This window comes from Bos mutus, chromosome 19, assembly GCF_027580195.1.
Source record: "Bos mutus isolate GX-2022 chromosome 19, NWIPB_WYAK_1.1, whole genome shotgun sequence".
NCBI classification, from domain to species: domain Eukaryota; kingdom Metazoa; phylum Chordata; class Mammalia; order Artiodactyla; family Bovidae; genus Bos; species Bos mutus.
The window spans coordinates 51,729,480-51,751,692 of NC_091635.1; the positions used below are offsets into that span (position 1 = coordinate 51,729,480).

The 22,213-nt window shown below is 44.8% G+C and overlaps 1 protein-coding gene across 4 annotated transcripts in view; it reads right to left on the minus strand.

Moving 5' to 3' along the window:
• Positions 1-4,473: 4,473 nt before the first annotated feature.
• Positions 4,474-22,213, minus strand: part of YPEL2 (yippee like 2) — a 74,254-nt gene continuing 56,514 nt past the window's right edge. For 2 of the 4 annotated variants that reach the window (XM_070390581.1, XM_070390583.1), the window contains exons 3-5: positions 21,449-21,492; positions 20,327-20,435; positions 15,398-16,452 (exon numbers count right to left, since the gene is read on the minus strand). In XM_070390581.1, coding sequence (XP_070246682.1) covers positions 16,363-16,452; positions 20,327-20,435; positions 21,449-21,492 — 243 coding nt within the window. In that variant the 3' untranslated portion in view covers positions 15,398-16,362. Of the gene's footprint in view, positions 4,570-8,581; positions 8,786-9,746; positions 10,034-14,605; positions 16,453-20,326; positions 20,436-21,448; positions 21,493-22,213 lie in introns of those variants that run through there. The other 2 variants (XR_011468063.1, XR_011468064.1) reach the window with 2 other exon arrangements.

The following is a 22,213-nucleotide window of genomic DNA, read 5'->3' on the forward strand; positions in this document are numbered from 1 at the left end:
GGATTAGTCAGAAAATCTGGCCAAAGGTATGTGTCCTATCTGAGTCCCTTGGACAGCAAGGAGATCAAACCAGTCAAACTTAAAGGTAATCAACCCTGAATATTAACTGGAAGGACTGATGCTGAAGCTCCAATACTTTGGCCACCTGATGCAAAAAGCAGACTCATTGGAAAAGACCCTGATGCTCTGAAAGATTGAGGGCAGGAGGAGAAGGAGGCAAGAGAGGATAAGGTGGTTGGATGGCGTCACTGGCTCAACGGACATGAGTTGGAGCAAGCTCTGGGAGCTGGTGAAGGACAGGGAAGCCCAGAGAACAGTTCATGGGGTCGCAAAGAGTTGAACCCAACTTTGTCACTAACCAATGACAGCATTGTGTCCTGTCTAAATGGATGAAAAAAAGAACTATACTGGAAAGGTTATGAGATCACATACCTAGGTCCCACTTCCCAACATCGCTCCTCACTTCTTCAGTTTTTCATTCTTACCTTTATGTTTTCTTATGAAGCAAGATATATTTTTGCTTATTATGTAAAGTTACTCTTAAGTTTCCTCTTGGCTTTATTTGTCAGACAGGATTTTCTGCACATTTATCCCAAAGGAGAAATGTGTCAGTAGAAATCAGAAAAAAAAATACGTGAGCGTCTATCATCTATCAGAAGGTCTAAATTGAAAAATAAACAGACAATTCTGAGTGCTGGCGACGATGTGGAGCAACCAGAACTCTCATGCACTGCTGGTGGGAATGCAAAACGGCACAGGCTTTTTGGAAAAAGTTTGATAGTTTCTTCTAAATTTAAAACATCCACTTGCCATATGATCTAGCAATCTCATATCTAAGAAACCCAAGAGAAGTCAAAGTATATACAAAATACATACCAAAACCTGTCCACAAATGTTAACAGCAGTTTTTCCAATAATAGCCAGAAACTGGAAACAACACAAACGTTTATCAACTGGTGAACACACTGTGGTACGTCCATACAATGAAATACTGCTGCTGCTGCTGCTGCTAAGTCGCTTCAGTCCTGTCCGACTCTGTGCGACCCCATAGATGGCAGCCCACCAGGCTCCTCTGTCCCTGGGATTCTCCAGGCAAGAACACTGGAGTGGGTTGCCATTTCCTTCTCTAATGCGTGAAAGTGAAAAGTGAAAGTGAAGTTGCTCAGTTGTGTCCGACCCTCAGCGACCGCATGGACTGTAGCCTACCAGGCTCCTCCATCCATGGGATTTTCCAGGCAAGAGTACTGGAGTGGGGTGCCATTGCCTTCTCCACAATGAAATACTATTAAGCAGTAAAAACAAATGACTTACTGATCCATTCAATGTTGTGGATGAACCTCTAAAGCATTATGTTAAAGCATTATGAAAGAAACCAGATTCAGAAAGCTATTTATTATATGGCTTTCTGGAAAAGGAAATACCATAGGAACAGAACAGATCAGTTGTTGTCAAGGGGCTAGGGATGGGAGAAGTGGGTTCATTATAGAAAAGAAAGATGAAAAGGGATTTTTGAGATGATAGAAATTAATTATATCTGATTTTTCTTTTCAGCCATACTATGTGTCATGTGGAATCTTAGTTCCCCAACCAGGAATCGAACCTGTGTCCCCTGCACTGAAGTACAGAGTCTTAGCCACTGCACTGCCAGGGAAGTCCCAAATTATATTTGATTTGAAAAAACATTTGTATTTCTTTGGCTTTTGAGTTTCAAAATCCTAGGTCACCAAGGGTAAGAAAAGAGGACTTTAGGCAAGAACAAATTATGTGGGAGAAAACACTATGAATAAAAGCAAGATTTCCCCACTTCTATCCTTCACTTGAAAGGGGTTCCCTAGATCCTAAGAGATTAGGGAAGCGAGAGGAAGAGGAAAGGATAAATGGGGCCAAGAGATGTCTGTTCCCCCAAGATGTTGCCCAGTTCTCAGTCGAGCTTACTCCCTGTGGAGATAGCCTCCTTCTTGCTTTTACATGAGTGACTGCCAGCCACCCCATTCTCCTACCACTTGTGAAACCATTTACCTTAGATTGGGACTTGAACCAATGTAGTGGGAACTCAAACCCAGCCAAAACCCTTCTTGGGACTTGAAACTATGTGACTGGGACTCGAACCTACGTGACTGGGACTCGAGCCCAGCCAAAGCCCACAGCACATGGTACAGACCTAATGAAGCTCAGTTTCTTGATGTCTCATTGCAGAAAGAATACAGTGAGAGACAGAGATAGGTAAGAAGTGGATTTATCCAGATTCAGAGAGAAGCGGATTTAGATTCAGGCAGAGTGTGGGCCATTGCAGAGGGTGAGTGTGGCTGTGAAATGTGGCGTGGTTAGTCTTTATAGGCTGGGTAATTTCATATTTTATAGGCTGGGTAATTTCATGTGGCCATAAGCAGTGGCCAAAGGACTGGAAAAGGTCAGTTTTCATTACAATCCCAAAGAAAGGCAACACCTAAGAATGTTCAAACTACTACACAATTGCACTTATCTCACACGCTAGCAAAGCAATGCTCAAAATTCTCCAAGTGAGGCTTCAACAGTATGTGAACTGTGAAATTCCAGATGTTCAAGCTGGATTTAGAAAAGGCAGAGCAACCAGAGATCAAATTGCCAACATCCATTGGATCATTGAAAAAGAAGAGGGTTCCAGAAAAACATCTACTTCTGCTTAATTGACTACACCAAAGCCTTGGACTATGTGGATCACAATGAACTGTGGAAAATTCTGAAAGAGATGGGAATACCAGACCACCTGACCTGCCTCCTGAGAAATCTGTATGCAGGCCAAGAAGCAACAGTTAGAACCGGACAAGGAACAGCAGACTGGTTCCAAATTGGGAAAGGAGTACACCAATGCTATATATCGTCACCCTGCTTATTTAACTTATATGCAGAGTACATCATGAGAAATGCTGGGCTGGATGAAGCACAAGTTGGAATCAAGATTGCAGGAGAAATATCAAAAAATAACCTCAGATACACAGATGTCACTGCCCTTATGGCAGAAAGCAAAGAGGAACTAAAGAGCCTCTTGATGGAAATGAAAGAGGAGATGAAAAAGCTGGCTTAAAACTCAGCATTCAAAAAACTAAGATCATGGCATCCCGTCCCATCACTTCATGGCAAGATGGGGAAACAATGGAAACAGAGACTTTATTTTGGGGGGCTCCAAAATCATTGCAGATGGTGACTGCATCCATGAAATTAAAAGATGCTTTCTCCTTGGAAGAAAAGCTATGACCAACCTAGACAGCATATTAAAAGGCAGAGACACTACTTTGACGACAAAGGTTTGTCTAGTCAAAGCTATGGTTTTTCCAGTATTCATGTATGGATGTGAGAGTTGGACTATAAAGAAAGCTGAGAGCCGAAGCATTGATGTTTTTGAACTGTGGTTTTGGAGAAGACTTTTGAGAGTCCCTTGGACTGCAAGGAGATCCAACCAGTCAATCCTAAAGGAAATCAGTTCTGAATATTCATTGGAAGGACTGATGTTAAAGCTGAAACTCCAATACTTTGGCCACCTGATGCAAAGAGCTGACTCTTTGGAAAAGACCCTGATGCTGGGAAAGATTGAGGGCAGAAGGAGAAGGGGAAAACAGAGGATGAGATGGTTGGATGGCATCATCGACTCTATGGATATGGGTTTGGGTAGACTCCAGGAGTTGGTGATGGGCAGGGAAGCCTGGCGTGCTGCAGTCCATGGGGTTGCAAAGAGTCAGAAAGGACTGAATGACTGAGCTGCTGAAATTCATATGCTAATGTGTGGGAGGATTATTCCAACTATTTTGGGGAAAGTGTAAGTTGTTCAGTCACGTTCGATTCTTTGTAACCCCATGGACTGTATGTAGCCTGCCTGGCTCCTCTGTCCATGGAATTCTCCAAGCCAGAATACTAGAGTGGGTAGCTGTTCCTTCTCCAGGGGCTTTTCCCAAACCAGGAATCAAACCCAGTTCTCCTGCATTGCAGGTGGATTCTTTATTGTCTGAGCCACCAGGGAAACCCATTTTGGGGAAGGGGTGGAGATTTTCAGGAATTGGGCCACTGCATACTCCTTGGTCTTTTGACAGTGCCTTAGAACTGTTACTGGAGAAGGAAATGGCAACCCATTCCAGGATTCTTGCCTGGAGAATTTCATGGCCAGAGGAGCCTGGCAGGCTGCAGTCCGTGTGGTCATAAAGAATCAGACATGACTGAGCGACTTTCACTTTACTTGGAATTATCATGGCGCCTCTGGGTGCATCATTTAGCTTGCTGATTGAGGATCAAGGTCTAATTAAAATCAACTTGTCTGCCATCTTGGACCCCTTTGATTCTAATTGGTTTATGTTGTGTCCTTGGGCTATGTGGTTCTTTGAAAAGTTGTGTCCTGCCCCCTTCCCTCCTGTTACACTTGTACTTGGTTAGACTACAAGAAACCATATGACAGGCTTCACTCCCACCAAGAGATATAAAATATGCCCTCTTTAGTTATCTTACCTGGCAAACTTCTCTTTGGGACTTCCCTGGCGGTCCAGTGGTCAGGATTTGGCAATTCCACTTCCTAGGGCCTGGCTTCAGTCCCTGGTCAGAGAGCTAAGATCCCACAAGCCATGTGGCATGGCCAAAAATAAATAAAAAATAAACCAACTTATCTCATTTCCCTTATTGTTTCAAATGGAATGAAGGTAAACGCTAAAGCAATCTTTCCTTTATCCACAAGCATTCAATAAGTACCACATTTCCTTTTGGGTTGGGGTTGAAAGGAATAATTCTTTTGTTAACTGACCATACCTTACATCCACACTTTTTTTTTTTTTTGGTCCACGCAGCTTGCGGTATCTCAGTTCCCCAACCAGGGATTGAACCCAAGCCACAGCAGGGAGAGCCTGGAATCCTACCCACTAGACGACCAGGAAACTCCCCACGATTATTTGTTCATCAAACGTTCACTAGTCGGTTATAAAGAGTTCGGGACTTCCCTGGAGGTCCAGTTGTTAAGACTCCACGCTTCCAGTGTAGGGGGCGTGGGTTCAATCCCTGGTCAGGAAATAAAGATCCCACATGGGGAGCAGGCCAAAAAAAAAACAAAAGAGAACCTGGGTCCCTGCCCAGGAGGAAGTCCTATGAAAGGAGTCAGACAATAAACCTGGTAAGGACCAGAGAAGAGGCCTGAGTTAAGTGCTACGAGGACCTAGTGGGAGACAGGCAGCAAGGAGGCCTCTGGGAAGCCTTTCTAGAACTCTACTTTCTAGTCTAAACCAGTAACTGCTGTGGTAACTCTGACCTTTTTTCCACTGGGCAACCCTTTCTCCCCCTTGTAACACAAGCACTCCCTAAAGAGATTGAGAAAACTCCCCCAAGGGCAGGGGAATTATCCCTAAGCCTGGCTCAAAAAGACTTATTGAAAGAATGGGTAAATTACTGTCCTTGGGGATAATTGCCCAAATATACAGAAATGAATAATTGCCAAATATACAGAAATGAATAAAATATGTTCAGAAAGTGCATGCAAAGAAAAAGGAAAATTATAAACCAGCCTACCAGTAATCCTTGTCATTTGGCCATTGGAGCACATGCATTTTTCCACTTTGAATAACACACAGCCATGCTCTGCCTTTACTACTATTCAAGCAACAATAGCCAACATTACACCAGCTTCCCTGGTGGCTCAGTCAGTAAAGAATCCACCTGCATTGCAGGAGACCTGAGTTCGATCCCTGGCTCAAGAAGATCCCCTGGAGAAGGAAATGGCAACCCACTCCAGTAGTCTTGCCTGGAAAATTCCAAGGACAGAGGAGCCTGGTGGGCTACACTCCAAGGGGTAGCAAAAGTCAGATATGACTTAGGGACTAAACCACCCATCCAACCAACATTTCTTTAGCTTTAGGGGTGCCAGGCACTTGAGATACATTATCTCTCTTAGTCCTTACAACAACCTTCTTTTACAGATAAGTCAACTAAGCCTCAAAAGGTAACCAATCCAAGGTCACACAGCTGCTAATCAGAGCCTGGAAGCCTGCTTTTTAATCCCCAAATGCCTGGTAGTCTTATGCTCACAGGCAGAAAAGATCTTTACAGGCTTTCTAATGTTGAGTTCTGCCTGCCTTATCTGCTTTTACAAGTAAGTCTCCCTTAGGCTAAATCTAGCTCTACCCAAGGCAAGATGAAATATCTGATGTATAGGACACAACAGGTCCAAACCAGTTAGCTCAGTGATAACTCTAACCTTTTCTTTGCAAGTCTTGTTCCTGTGCTCAGCCGTGTCAGACTCTGTGCAACCCCATGGACTGTAGCCCGCCAGGCTCCTCTGTCCATGGAATTTTCTAAGCAAGATTACTGGAGTGGGGTGCCATTTCCTACTCCAGGGGATCTTCCCAAGATGACTCCCTAACTCCCCCTGGTTAAATAGAAACTTCCAGAGTTCCCTCCTATAGCCAGGGCTCCAGAAGGTCAGTGATGCTTCCTTTTTTCAATTTCTCTCCCTGATGTGGTTAACATTCTCTCTGGTACTATTTCTTTATAATATCATTGAGAAATAAGAACAGAATGAAACCTGAGCCCTGGGCATGTCTCATCACCATGGAAACAACTTCAAGCCTGAGTGCCTCCAGGAGATATGGGTACTGTTCATCCAATGGGTGTGGAAATAAGGCTCTGGGAACTAGATAAAGTTCAAACAAGCCCCTGTTGGCCTAGTGGCAGTTTTGGTAATAAAGACCATATTCAACATAGGATTGTATCAGCAGCCACATTATCAACCTATATCCTCCATTCCTGACACTGTGCTGGTTTGGTACAGAACATACCAACCAAATGAACATCAGCTCAAATTATCCTTCTTTTGTGAAGGGATGTTTGAAACTCTATTAAGGTGGCTCAGAGACTGTGGTAGGAGAAAAAAAAATGTAAACAGCAAAAAAAATTTCAAGAACATTCTGTAGATGATTTTTTGCTTCTGGGAATGGGAAACCAGTTTTCCCAAGAGACTCCATTATTAAAGTCATAAATAAAACATCCCTGATTCAACTGTTTGTTCGGTGGCTGTGCTCTGGAAAAGTGGCTCAGAATCAGAGGAGGCTGGGGAGGCGAGCCCGTTTGAGAACATCTTGCTTCCCCCACAAGCTGACCGCTCATCAGTCTCGGGTGTAAGGATAACGAGCGAATTTTGCTGTATGGAAGATGACCAAAGATGGGTACATTTCAAACAGGATCCTAAAATGCAAGGATGCTTTCCTAGCTGACACCCTTTCTTTTTTAAAGGTACACACTCTCCTCTCGAAGTAAAAGTAAGTAGTGTGGTGCAGGGACTCCTAGTCTGATTGCCTAGGTCTTCTGGGTTCCAGCTCCAGTTCTGGCTACATACCAGGCCCGTGATCAAGTGTAGGTTACTTAACCTCCCTGAGCTCCAGCCTCCTTGGTAGAGATGGGAAGGATGACTGTTGAACCTTAAGTATCCTATGTGCTGGGACTTCCCAGGCAGTCCAATGGTTAAGACTTGGCCCTTGCAATGCAGGGGGCACGGGTTTGAACCCTGGTTGAAGAATGATGATTTTGAATGCTGAGATAATATCAGGGCCAATAATAATAATAATAATCCCATGTGCTAGTGGTACCCATCACAGTGAGTTTCAATTACTCAGCAAATAAAGGGCAAGTGACACCTGCTAAGGCCCACTTGGTCTGGGCAAAGTGCTGAGCACTTTATGGCTGTTATTGATTCCTACAATAACTTATGCTTTCTGGTAGCCCCAACTTACAAACAATGGAAACTAGTCCTGAGAATTTCAGTGACTTCCTCGAAGTGATCAATGCATGTCCAACTCTTGAGACCCTATGGACTGTAGCCTGCCAGGCTCTTCTGTCCATGGAATTTTCCAGGTAAGAATACTGAAGTGTGTTGCCATTTCCTTCTTCAGGGGATCTTCCCGACCCAGGGACCAGACCTGGGCCTCCTACATTGCAGGTAAATTCTTTACCAAGTGAGCCATCGGGGAAGCTATAAGCACGCAGTCAGGCTTCAAACCCCCATCTGTCCAACTCCAAAGTAACCTTCTTTTTATTTGACCTTGCTAATATCTCAGCTTGGGAGAAATCATTAATATGATTTTAATTCGAAATAAATATAACTCGATAGATCGGTCATAGTTTTCAAATGGTTTGCTCAGGCCTTGAAAAATTCAGCTTCTCTAGCTATCCTGTCTCTCATTAAAATGATCCCACATCACTTGGGAATTAGAAGAATCTTCATGCAACATGAACTTTTAATCTTTGGCTTGTTCAAACAGGCCTGGAGCATCGCCCCCTATGGCTCCAAAGAAATATCATGTGTTAGGACACTTTAGTCATATCCAGATGGATAAGTTTTGGGGTTTCTATCTTTCAGTCTGAACTGAAAGTAATACTTTTTTTTCCCCTCAAAAGACATAAGTCGTAGTACTGAAATCAATAGTCATGAAATCCTGTGGAATAAAGGTTTAACAAACTATGCTTCCTCAGTTCTAAGCTCTTGGCTTCTAATGGAAAAGCCAGGGTTTCCATTTCATGAAAATAGAATAAAATATAAGAGAACAAAACAACATGACATTTTGGGTGTGCTTAGTCAGACCTGCCAGAGAGTTTCCGGTTTGGTAGTTATTCCTTTTTCCTGAACGGCAGGCTGGACCAGATGTGGTGTGGACTTCAGAATCAGAACATTCCTTTTTCCTGAACGGCAGGCTGGACCAGATGTGGTGTGGACTTCAGAATCAGAACAACAGTTCAGAGCTCTTCCATGTATACATTCATGCTCACTGAACCTCAGTCTTTCCCTCTGTAAAACGGGGAAGCGTCATGGGATTGTTGTGAAATTAAACAAAAAATATAAAGAGCAAAGTACAGTAGTCCTTTTTTCCCTACTCCAAATTCAAAACGGACTTAAGCAGCCTGTAATGATAACAGTTATTTTAATATCATTGACTCCTCCCTGGATTCCTTTTTTTATGAAGGGAAACCAGTATTTGAAACCAGGTGCTCTAATTCCAGGACTTGCCCTGTGCCCTGCTCTAGGACACAGCCATTTACTGGGTTCAGATGAAAGGATTTATGAGCAATTGCTTCTGCAGGAAACAGCTGCCTGAGGGTCGTGGTCCCTGTGGCTAGGTATTTGGCCAACGGTAGGGAAAGCCATGCATAATCCTTTGTTCTCACTCAACACAATTAGTACCCCTGCTCTTCTCCTCCCTGGGGTTAGTTTCCTGACCAGACTAGGTACATAATAGATGCCCCCAAAGTGCCTGCTGAATAAATAAATGCAAGTTAAAAAACTGATTGCTCATGGTGTAACAATTTATGGAACATTTAATACTAACCTCCATTCTTCTCTTACGGAAACAAACATGTTAAAGAGATTAAAAAAAAAAACACAAACCTGTTAATTCTCCACATTAATTCAGTGTTCACCAAGCACTTATTAAGGACCTCCTATTAATCAAAGGGCCAAGGATTACATATGTAATTCATTACTGAGTATTAAAGAAGCAACAAAGCTCAGCTTATATTCAGCTGTGGAATACACAATACTTTTCAGGTAGAATTTAGCTTTGTGGCTTTGTTTGCACTGCTTTTCTAATTTGCATTCCTCAGTCCTTATTTATTAAACAGTCATGGTGGGCAGACTGGGCAAGCGTCCTGTGAACCACGCTAGAATGAGGGCAGGAGAAGACAGAGGCTAACATTTGGGACACGGTGTAGGGAACCAAGAGCATAAGGTCAGATGGGCTACAATTCCTCACCCTGTCATGAGAAACCTCGGTTTCCTCATCTACAAAACGAGAATGATCATTTGCCCTGCTCTCCCACGAACTCCTAGGATGATATGAGGAAGCACTTCCTTGTGAACATCCTACGTTGAGGTCATGTAAGCAAAGAGCCCAACACAGGCTCTCACGCAAACCAGGCACTCCATGAATATCTCTGCTTTCCCCTCCGTTTCTTCGGGAGGCGTCCCTGGTGACTCAGTGGTAAACAGTCCTGCCAATGCAGGAGATGCGGGTTCAGATCCCTGGGTCGGGAAGATCCCCTGGAGAAGGAAATGGCACTATCACTCACTGAACAAATAGTAAATATCTATTCAGTTCTAGGCGGCTTCCCTGGTAGCTCAGACTGTAAAAGTGTCTGCCTACAATGTGGGAGACCTGGGTTCGATCCCTGGGTCTGGACGATCACCTGGAGAAGGAAATGGCAACCCACTCCAGTGTTCTTGCCTGGGAAATGCCATGGACGGAGGAGCCTGGTGGGCTACAGTCTATGGGGTTGCAAAGAGTTGGACATGATTTAGTGACCAAACAACAACAATCCCTTCTTCCAGCCTGATCTCCTGGACAGCTGCCGTGGTTTGAGTCTGGTCCTCTCCTGCACATGTTATCTTTTCTCCCCTCCTGGCTGCCAAAGGCAAACACAAATGAAATGGTAACAGGGTAGCCACTGAAGCAAAACAGGTCACAGGAAGGAGATAATGCATTCAAGGACAAATAAAAGTCAACTGTATACAATTATGTAAAGTTTAAAAATAAAATAAAATTAAAAAAAAAAAAAAAAAAGTCAACTGTAGCTGGGGCCAGAATGGGTAAGTAAAAAGTCCAGGAAAGTAGAGATGGTATCTCCTATTTTAATAGGGAATAGGCTTTTAAAATATTATGACCAACGTGAAAACATACAACACATATATTTGTGTGGCTCTAATATCCTCTTTGCTGTTTAGGTTGCTTGCACAAGGTGGGGACTCTGTAAGTTGTGGATGCAACCTTCTGAAAAAATGCTTTAAAATATAGAATAAACTGATGATGTTTAGGTAAAAATAGCCTTGTTAAAACTGTACTTATAATGAATGGCTATGCAAGGCTGTGTGTGCATATAGACAAGACTAGAGGGAAAGGTATTTGGGAAATAAACAGCTGCAATGTTAGGATGGTTGAATCGTCTCACCCAGTCCCTAGAACTGAATGTGAAAGTGAGGTTGCTCAGTTGTGTCCGACTCTTTGCGATCCCATGGACTGTAGCCCGCAAGGCTCCTCTGTCCATGGGATTCTCCAGGCAAGAATACTGGAGTGGGCTGCCATTTCCTTCTCCAGGGGATCGTCCCGACCCAGGGATCGAACCCAGGTCTCCCACATTGTAGGCAGACATTTTTACAGTCTGAGCTACCAGGGAAGCCGCCTAGAACTGAATAGATATTTACTATTTGTTCAGTGAATGAGAAGACTTGCTTTTCCATATATTGTATCTATGCTTATTTCCTTTTGTTAGTCAACCATTCAGAGGTAATGTTGCCTCTTTTTGACATTATTTTATTGATTCACCTGTTTTTTTTCCCCTTGGCCTAATGCAATTCTATCTCCACAGAAAATTGGTGTAAACAGAAAAGGTTGCAGAGACTAACAAGGGGCTTAGTAGACAGAAATGATAAAGGTCACTCCTGCATTTCTGATCTCCAAAACCAGGAGACGTGTTTATAGATAAGCAGGAGACCTGAGTTTTATTCATTAATCAGCCAAGTGTCCTTAGAGAAAATAACCCCCTAGGGCCTCAGTTGACAGATCTGTGAATGGGCTTAGACAGATGGCCTCCTTCTGACCTTTCAGTTAACTTTTATGTATTAAAATGTCGAGATAAAACATGCTGGGTCAATTAAGACAGAGGAGCCCTGCAAATAATTCATATTTGAAAACTTTATTTTCTCAAATGAGCACCAACACAGATTGGAAATATGACAGAAACAATGCACTTTTCTCTAATACTGAATCACTATGTACAAATACAGGAAATGGTGAAGACAAATTACTTGAAAATAATTTTCTTTGTTATTGAAGCAAAGTGACCTGAAAATGCCACTAAAAAAAAAATAATAATAAAGATAAAAGAAAAACAAAACCCAACAAATACAGTTTGTAAACACAAGCATAAATAGGCAGAGTCTGTATTGAAAGATAGTCTCTGCAGGTTGGAAAAGGGAACTGACTCTCACTTTCACCCAAATGTTATACAAAAACATACGGGCAGGTAGAATTTGATACTATGAGAACGGCTTGTTTCTTCTTGGCTTTATCTTTCACTGCTGGCTGATTTCATGACGTTATCTTAATTTTAAATATTAAATATTAATATATCTCTTTCCTCACCTAGACCACTAGCATGTTTTCTCATTTGAGGCAGACTCATTTTTTAAAAAAATATCTAAGTTGATTGTGTTCAATATTTGATTTCCCAGCCTCTTCCTGAACCTGAGGCAATGTGACCTTAAAAAAAAAAAAAAGCTATTTACCTACAAAATATGTGTATTATTTTATTGACATTCTTTTCAACCCAAACCGGTTTAATGTTTAACATGATGTGGCTTCCACAACAACTGGAGCCCTGGGTCCATGATGAGTTCCCTCACCTCTCAGTGAGGGACACAGCTGTGACTGCTGGGTCTTCACAAACAACAGATTTCCTTTACAGTCTGTAAAAGCTGAGCACACAAAGACGAAGGAGCAAACTCGCAACAGCTCCGTGCTCGGGGAAACAAACTCCTCGAGGGTTGTGCTGCTGGTCCACTCGGAAACAAAACCAGCAGAGAGAAAGAGAAGAAAAATCTTATGTGCCCAAGGTGTAAACTGTAGGTATAGTGTCCCCCCAAAAAACGAAAACCGCAGGCACGATGCAAAGTGCTTTACACACACACACACACACACGCACACGTGGGCGCACACACACTTACACAAACAATTAAAAACAAGACTCCAATCTGTTGGAAATTCTTCCAACAAGAGGAATCGCTCTAAGTTGTTACTAAATTTATTTGATTTATTTTCTTTTCTGGCCAATAGCGGTACAAGAAAATATTTCAATTCTCAACCTGGTAATGAATGTACTGCAGAGTCTGTTCCATTGGGAAGAAATACAGAGACATTGCTTCATTTATTGCCTCTGTCCAAACTAAAGTGATGGAGATCTTTTTTTTTTTCCTTTCCTTTTCTTTTGCAAGAGTATACTGGTGATCACTGTTTCCCTTAAAATACACTTCAAGAAATGCAGAGGAAACTAGAGAATTTAAAAATGAAAATAAAAAGTGCTCTCAGGGGATCTGAGAAAACAGCACCAAATATATTATTTAAAAAATTAAATATTATTTACAAAAGTATATTTCACAAGCAACTGTTTCTTATATATCCTCTTGAAAATCTTTTTATAAAGGGGACACCTGTCTTTCACACACTGATCCACCAGTAAAGATTGACTCTATCCTATCTCCGTCATCTTGTTGTCCGGGGAATTGGGCAGGCCCAGCTGACGTTCCGTGGACACTGAGCTTGGCTGGATTGGATACACGTCAAATCAACCCATCAGCGGCCTGAGACTAATATCCCAGCAGGCTGGGTGTAATCCAGGGCCGCCCACGCCATATGACCTGGGGAGGCACGAGGGAGATGGAACTAGAATCTGCCGGCTGGACTTCAGCTGAAAAGGAAGACAGCTGCTGGCTGATGTCTAGCACGTCATGCCTTTTTCCTTTCCCCTTCTCCCTTTCCCTACTCCGGGCACCCCACCTAAGCCTTACCATCGAACTCCAGTTCCCCAAACCCACCAGGGGTGAACGGATGAGGTCTTTGGTTATGCTCTGAGTCCATAATTTGGTGAGGAAATTAAAAAATGAGCCGACTGAGGCATCTCCCTCACTCAGCTGCGGTCTCTCGGATACTGCCAGACATTAGTAGACAAGCCATGAACGGAGCTCACGTTGTAAGAAGCACTTTCGGTTCTTCTTAGGGAAAGCCTAATGAGTTGGTTCTTTCTTACCCTTGTCATTATGGATAAACCAGCATTTTGTGCAGCTCTCTTGCACCATGTGCCCACTGGATGCTCAATGGATAGTAATTTAAATTAAAGCAAAACAAAACACCAAAACCCGGGTCTAACTGGAGCCCGCTCTGATCCATGCAAGAGTCAGAGGCCCCATCCCCACAGACGAGCAGTGGCACTTCAGTGTCCTCTGCCCCTTGAACATTCTAGGGCACCTCACATCCAATTCCTATATGACCATGCTCGGTTTTTACACACCTACATGTTCCCCCCACCCTGACCCTGCCTGTTTTCTTTTCCTGGAAAGGATTATCAATAGCCAGGACATTCCCTGAGTAAAGGGGCTAATCAAAACACAGAAATGAGAGCCACTACCTTCAGCAGGGATGCAGAGGGGAATTTATGATTTCTGGGCTGGCAAACCAGCTTAGGAATGTGAAAGTTGAAAATGATTTTTTTTTTTTTAATTGAGATCTTGGGCCTGGGAGCCAGAGGAACTGTTTTCTCTGGGATTGGAAATGAAAGACTTCTGAATCTCAGTCTGCTTTTTAGTAATGTGGAGAGAACAACTTAATCTCCCAGGGTTGCTAAAGCACCAAACGACGTGGGCCAAGAAGCTTTTGGGAACAAAATTTGCTTTTGCAGAACCCTCTTTGTTTCACGGAGGCTGTCTGCTGCTAAACGCAGGGCTACCTGGCTTCCCGTTAGCTCTCCACCCAGGACTGCCAGGGCAGGACCATGAGCATCTCAGGCCCTGTGCTCCACCAGCAGCCCACAGAGACGCAAAAAGGCATTTCCATGACAGACTCACCCTCTCTGGGAATCTGGTTCCATTTTGAAAACGTCCCGGGTTGGCTGCTTTAATCTTGCTTAACAATTTTACAGGTTCTCGTCTCCTTCAACTCACTCTTTTGTGACTTTTAAGGTGAATTTTCCTATAGGATCAGCCTACTGGGAGAATGAGATGCTGAGAATTACCTAACATAACCTACACATATCTTAGCAATGATAATATTTTCAGTCTAAGCAATGAAATTATCTCAGTTAAATGAGTTTCGGTCATGCACTGCATACTGGCTAAATTGCTGGAGAACAGACTTCACAGTGTTGATTAAATGCAACAAACTCTTCTCTCATGAGCCTCACAGAGATGCGTTCCCCACTTCCCTAATATAATGAGCTTTGGATGGGGAGGTCGGGGGTGGGGTGTAACACTGGAATTTATAACTTGCCGTCTGACATCAAATTGAAGACTTTTCCGTTGCTGGATCACACAGATTTCTCTCCACACAAAAACATTCAAGTACAAAGAGAACAAGCTAGGGGCATGAGGAATCTGTCAGCCAGGTCATCACTAAACTCGAAGGCTTGGGACTTTGTTTTCCGCAACTACAATGATAGACCTGGAGGAAAACACCCAAAAACTCATACGCGTAAAGGACTGCTGTTCTCAGTGAAGCCAATGCATACCAAAAAAAAAAAAGATGCACTTAACCTGTAACAGTTCAAACCAAAACTATTCCAGGCTCTGCCCCACCCACCCCCTCTTCCTTGCCACAGTGCTCTTCTCTTATGAAGGTTCAGAAAAAAAGGTCAGTCGGAATTGCTAACTGGTTCTACTTTTTTATTTTCTCTGGCCCAAGATCAAGGCCATTTCTGCAAGAGCTCCCCAACTGCACCTCCCTCCCCTGTGTTCCCTGTTATCCTCAATCATTGATTTTTTTTTACTTGATTGCTGGTCAAAGCCTTTGGGATATTTGCATCTCGCGCACATTGCAAATGACAGTCCCCTCTCCTGTCACCTACAGTGGCTGAAGAGGCAGAGATCACCCAGAGGAGCAGTGAGGCGTCAGTCATCAAAACCTTCTGGGCTTTTCCCAAGTCGTCCCCTGCTGCCAGGACACACTCCCCCCACCCCCACCAGCTCGGCCCGGGAGAACCAGGCCGGCCCCCTGCCCCGCCAGCGAAGACGAGGGGCCACCCTTCTTGTGTTCTCATTGGCTAATCTGGCACATTTGGTGGCAGGAACAGAAGCTTCTGATCAGAGAGAATGCAGTCATGAGGTATTTTTTTTTCCTCTTTGTCCTCTTAGACAAGTCGATTATTTCAAGCCTAAGTTCCCAGGTCTCCAGGAGCAGCACAAGTCTGTTCCTACCTCTCCCCTCCCGTCCCCTGCCCACCCGGGACCCTCACACCCCCGGGCTGGGCCACTGTACTCCTGCCCAGCGGCCTTCGGGCAGCTCTTCAAGGGCCCTGGGGCCTTCGTCAAAGTGGGCTGCCGCCATGCGGGCAGGCGTCTGTTCCTTTTGTTGTTTTGTTTTTTTCAGCCAACACTAGAACAGAGAGAGAAGCCAGGATCAACTCACAAACAGATACAAAGCAAAGAGACAGAGAGACAGCGGTTTAGAGGCCGGTCACCAGAAAGATGGCGTCAGGGTGGGAGAATGCCCCAGATGGCAAGGCCCCTAAATGGATGGAACCACGTGTTCAGTCACTCTCTCACGCTTGGGTAGAATGTTCGGTTGGATGGCATTCACGTGGACGCTGGGTTGGCTGGATGCTCTCCCATCAGTCCCAGCCATTGTCCTTGATCATGTGTGCTAGCTCAATGATGTATTTGCCTTCTTTATATTTCTGGCTGCTTTCAAAGGCGTGTTCCTACGGAAACACAAAGGAAGAGAAGACATGGAATGACCAAAGATGCGCAGGTGACTTCTGGCATACCGGAGCAAAGGCAGGGCCAATGACAGGCCTCGGGGCCTCTCAAGTCTGACCCCAGCCTCACCCAGACTCACTGAGAAGGCCCACTGCTCAAGCACGCCATGTCCCCTTGGCTTAACTGCAGGACTGAGGCATCACCAGGGCTTTCTCCATATTTACAAAAAATTTAAATGTTTTTAAATTTAAGTATTCTAAATATTTTCTCAGTATTTGCAGTAGAGTTCCTTTAGCATCTTTGCTCAAACGTCATCATTGCAGTAAGGTCTTTATTGAAAACCACAACCTCCCCTGCAGCCACCTCCCTTGCCCCCTGTCGCTTCCTGCTTTACTTTTCTCCACAGCACTTAACCACATTCAAACATACAGCATAACTTGTATCTATTTTGTGTCTTTCCGTCTTGTTCATTGTATATCTATTTTGTCTTTTGTCTGCCTTGGTTTTTGATGTTAACCAGAAATCTGTCCTATGGAGGTATCCATAGAATTTCTGTGCCAAATTTTTATTATTTTGGGGGGCTGTGCCAAGCAGCTTCCGGAATCTTAGTTCCCCGACCAGGGATTGAACCTGGGCCCTCAGCAGTGAGACCACAGAATTCTAACCCCTGGACTGCCAGGGAATGCCCACTGTGCCATTATTTTAAACCATGCTTGTTAGGCTGAGAGAAGAGACATTGGGGGAGAGGAACAAAGTGTACTGTATTGCCAAACAGGTCTCTCTTTTATTTCTTATCTTGCTATTTCCATGTCAGATGGGTTAAGTTTGTTTTTCCATCATTGCCTTTCTCTAGGGAGAAAGGAGCTGTATGAACTGCAGGCTGAAGGACCTGCCAGCCCTTGAGCCCCACTCAGCTGCGAGGCCTCCAGAGGACAAACCCAGCACAAAGCTGCTGGGAGGTGCCCATCTGAAATAGCGCCACAGGCTCTCCCAGCTAACAAGCCCCACAGAAATAAGTCCTGCATCAGTGTGGCAGCAAGGTGATATTCTATTTGCAGGTACAGATACAGAAAGCCATCTTGGTGTGTCATCTAAAAAACAGTGGGTGTCAGGGTCATCAGATGGCGAAGCTCAATGGGCAGAACAGTGGAAAAACTCTCCCTTCTGAGCCCCCCAGATCGGGAAGGAGCTAAATCTTACTGCTGATAGGTGCTGGGCAGCATCTGTATGAACTGTATCTTCTGTTCTAGAGCTCAGGGGCTCTGGGTCTCAGAATGCAAGTTCAGACTTGAGTCTCTCATTCAGAGAGGAGTCATTCCCCGTAGCAGAGAGGGGAGGGGCGCCAAGAGAAAGTGCAAACACACCACACACACACACACACAAGAGCTGTGGGCTCAGCAGTAATTTCCCTGACACCTCATTATTCCCCAGCTCCGTCTGCGTGAGTGTGATGTGTACACAACAGAGGAATACGGTTTAGGAACAAGACCTGTTGTTCCATGGTAGTGTGTTCAGAATACAGGGGGAGGAAAAAAATAAAACTAGGAAAGTGACAGTGTGTCCCTATTTAAAAAAACAGAGAGAGAGAGGGAAAAGAAAGCCAATACGCCCACCCCTCAAGCCTCAAGGCACTTGCAAAATGTCACAAGTGGACTCTAGGAGACAGAGCCCTGGATCTGGAATTGACACAAACATCGCAGATTAAACCCTGCTCCTACTGCTTCCCAGCATCAAAAGCATCATTTAAGCATCTAACTTCCATTAATAGTTTGCAAAATTATAAACTTTCCATTTACAAAGTTGGGATAATTACAGGGTCATCGTAAGGGTCAGAAGGAATAATAGAATGAAAGGTTGGAGCACTGGGGTTTGTGAGAGGGGATCAGGGAATGTTTGGGGAGACGGATGTTTCTCTGTTGTCCTGTCCAGCTGTTTGATCTTCACTTGTGGCTTTCCTCCCAAGTATCATGACTATAAGCATCCTGAGAGCAAGAACTGTCTCTCGTCCACTTTTGTATCCAACACAAAGGCTCTTAATAAATAAAGCTTTGTCAAAGGACTGGATTTTTTTTTTTGGCCACTCTGTGTGGCCTGTGGGATCTTAGTTCCCCAAATAGAGATCCAACCTGTGTCCCCTGCATTGCAAGGTGGATTCTTAACCGCTTAACCGCTGGTCTGCCAGGGAAGTCCCCAGGACTTAATCATTTTACCTGAAGTAAGGAGCCAAGCCGGCCAACTCAGGATTATTTTCTGTCTATGATCCAGCACAACTTCAAGGAATAAGATAATCAAGAAGCTGGGAAACAAAGAAGGGGCAGAACATTTCTGGGTAATCAAAACCAGAACTGAGGCCCCAAGACCACACAGTGGGGACCAGTGGCCACATGGGAATCAGAACGGCCAAGGCCCTTTCTCCCAGATGAACCTGTGGCTAAACCTTCTCAGCATTGTGAAACACAGCATCTAGGTTTTTCTGTTCTCATTCTGAACATTCCAAGGAAGACATGAAAGACAGACTCTAAAGGCTGTGCTCCTTCCCTGGACTCTACCTGCTGCAGCTTTTATGATCTGAGTATTTTTAAACTTTATTTCAACAGAATCATACTTTCATGGCTGGCTTCTCTTGCTCGATATCTTTTTTTTCACACAGACTCATATTTTTAGAGCAGTTTTAGACTCATCGAAAAAAGGAGCAAAAGACACAGATTTCCCCTATGCTCCCTGCTCCCACATATGCAGAAGCTCCTCCACCAGCAAAGTCCTGCAGAGTGGTGTCTTTGCTGCCATCAACAAACCTACATGACACATCCTTATCACTCTCCAGGAGGTTCTGACTGCTCCTTCAGGCTCCTTCCCAAGCAGGTCCTACGAGCCAGCCCCACACCGACCCTCTGCAACAACATGGAATAAAGTTCTCTCCCAGAAACAGGAAGACTGACTTTTCAACATCCCCACAATGACAGAGAGGGGAGAGAAAAGCACTGTGAAAAGATCTACCGATAATAATAGCAGCAACAACAATAATAATACAAGTTGACTCTCACTGAACACACATACCTCCTCTCACCCTGGCAAGGCTCTGAGCACTCTCCTAGCTGCCAAGGAGACGTTACAAGTATCTGTCGAGGGACTCCCCTGGCAGTCTAGTGGTTAAGACTGCACTTCCAGTGCAAGGAGTGTGGGTTCAATCCCTGGTCAGGGAACTAAGATTCCACATGCTGCATGGCATGGTCAAAAAATAAAAATAAATAAAAATTATTACCCTGCCTAAGCCTCAGTTTCCTCATCTGTAAACTAGGGATTAAATTATGGCTCACACACTAAGGATTCTGTGAAGAGTAAATAAAATCACGTATGCCTGGAACACGCGGTCAGGAGGTGTTACGTGCCATTGTTACTACTACTATTACTACTGGGCTTCCCTGGAGGCTCAGAGGGTAGAGCGTCTGCCTGCAATGCGGGACAGCCGGGTTCGATCCCTGAGTCAGGAAGATGCCCTGGAGAAGGAAATGGCAACCCACTCCAGTACTCTTGCCTGGAAAATTCCATGGACTGAGGAGCCTGGTAGGCTACAGTCCATGGGGTCGCAAAGAGTCGGACACGACTGAGCAACTTCACTTTCCACTATTATTGCACTGAGAGGGCGCGTGACTGTGTGTCTGTGTGTCAGGAGCAGGTGAAGGACTGAGTAGGAAGAGTGGACTATCAATGCAAAGAGGATGCTTGGATGCCAGGAACTGCTCTTTGAACTCAGTTTCCCATGCTCATTGCAGACAAGCCCACAAGGCCGGGGAAGCAAGTGGGAGAATGCATTCCAGTGACTCTCATTAGTTTCTTTACAGCGCGCTCTCCACCCACAGACCCCTCGGTACTTACATATTTCCAGCCCAGGGTGGTTTTGCAGTTTTCACAGTAAATGTCTGCGACGGCGTGCAGTCCTGTGAGCAACACGCGCTCTTCCGCCGGCCCGCAGCCCACGTTAACTCTGTGCCGGGGATGGGGAGAGAGAGAGCGGGGAGTCAGGCAAATGCCCATCGGTTGTTGAAGCTGAACTCCCAGCAAAAGATTAACTGAAGACGGCTGCCCAAAGGAAGCTAACGCTAAGCGCATCATCTCTAACTGAAACTAGAAGCAACCTCAAAGGCAGCCACATGGACACATCTCCATTGAGCTATCTGTCAGATGTGAAAGTTCTGATTCTGTGAGTCAACTCAAAATACTCTTTATGGCTGAGACTTTGCTTGGAATTTTTCTTTTTTCAGAGCTTTCCTTAACAAGTGCTTTTAGGCTTGTGATTTAAGGGGACAAACTGACAATCACACTGAAGCCCACGCCATGAGCACAGGTCCTCAGAACTTCCTGAGGACAGACTGTGGTCGAAGAGTCAATCATGACAGCAGAGTCCTGTCCTCATCACAGGGACGGGTGAGCCCCATCTATCAGCTCTCTAGACTCCTACATGGAGCTCCTATTATTTCAAGCTGGACATGCTAGATTTCCACTTTCACAGTTCATCAGGCTTGCCTTCCCAGAGAAAGCTGTAAATGCTGCTGAGGGCTGTGGCAGACCATACGAGGGGATGGAGGCTCTTAGCTCACTCCACTTTACAAAGCCTCCTCCAGCCTCAGTCCTCCAACGGATCCCGGGGTCTTCTGTTCATCCTCCTTTCTTCTTCGGAGACACGTCTCAGGTCTAGTTCTGAGACCTTCATGGTCAGGCTTCAGGAGAAGCACTCCAGCTTCTTTGCTAGGAGACTACAGCCCTCTGTGCTTACTGGAGTACTGCCTACATTATTTTTAGCCCAAGATGATGCCCCCCCAACCAAATTCCCCAAGGATGACTGGCTAACATGTGTGGTAAATAATGTTCCATGGGGTTCTGTGTGTGTGTGTGTGTCAGAGAGGACAGGTTCCATTGTGTAATCATCACAGAGTGTTGCTTTTCCCCATCCCTCAAAATCTGCACCGAACAATGGATGTACCATTCAGAGACACTCACACTGAGTTAAAGAGGTATGCTCGTCCTTGACTTCCTTGGAACGACTGAAATGCAAGAAGACAAATCGATGGTTAGAGATCCATTTCACCCACCCAGGGGGGGAACCAGCCCCAAAGCACAACAATCATGACCTTGCGGGACTGACACAGCTAAAAGGGAGCAGTGAGCCAGTTAACCGTCCAGCTGGCAGATGGCATGGTGGGAGGAGGAGAAGGCAGAATAAACAGAGGTACGGAACCCGGGGCACCCACACTTGGATTGGCAAGAAGACAGTATTAATCCACATTGGCCTTTCCTGGACCCATATGATTTTGGCCATCTGTGCTGCCCACAGTTTTCCTCGAGTCGGCCAGGGCACGGCCACAGGCACGAGTACCTCTCCAGGCTCTCTTGGTACAACCCTCAGGAGACAGCAAAGAATCCCCAAGGTAAGAATGAACCACCAAACCCACACTTCTCACTGGTCTTACTTTTTTGGAGATCCTAATTGCTCGAACAGTCACTGTCTTCCTAATTGGCAGCACGAGGACTTTCCTGGTGGCCCAGTGGTTAAGAATCCACCTTTCAATGCAGGGCACACAGGTTCGGTCCCTGGCTGGGGAACTAAGATCCCACACGCTGTGCAGCCAAACAAACAAACAGAAAAACCTGCAGTGCGGGAGTTCTCTCTTTTTGAGGTGCAGGCAACTTGATCTCCAGGTCACAGGAATACCCACTAAAGGGTAATCCCACTTTAGGAGCTTCTTTCTTCTGGCTGGAGGATGG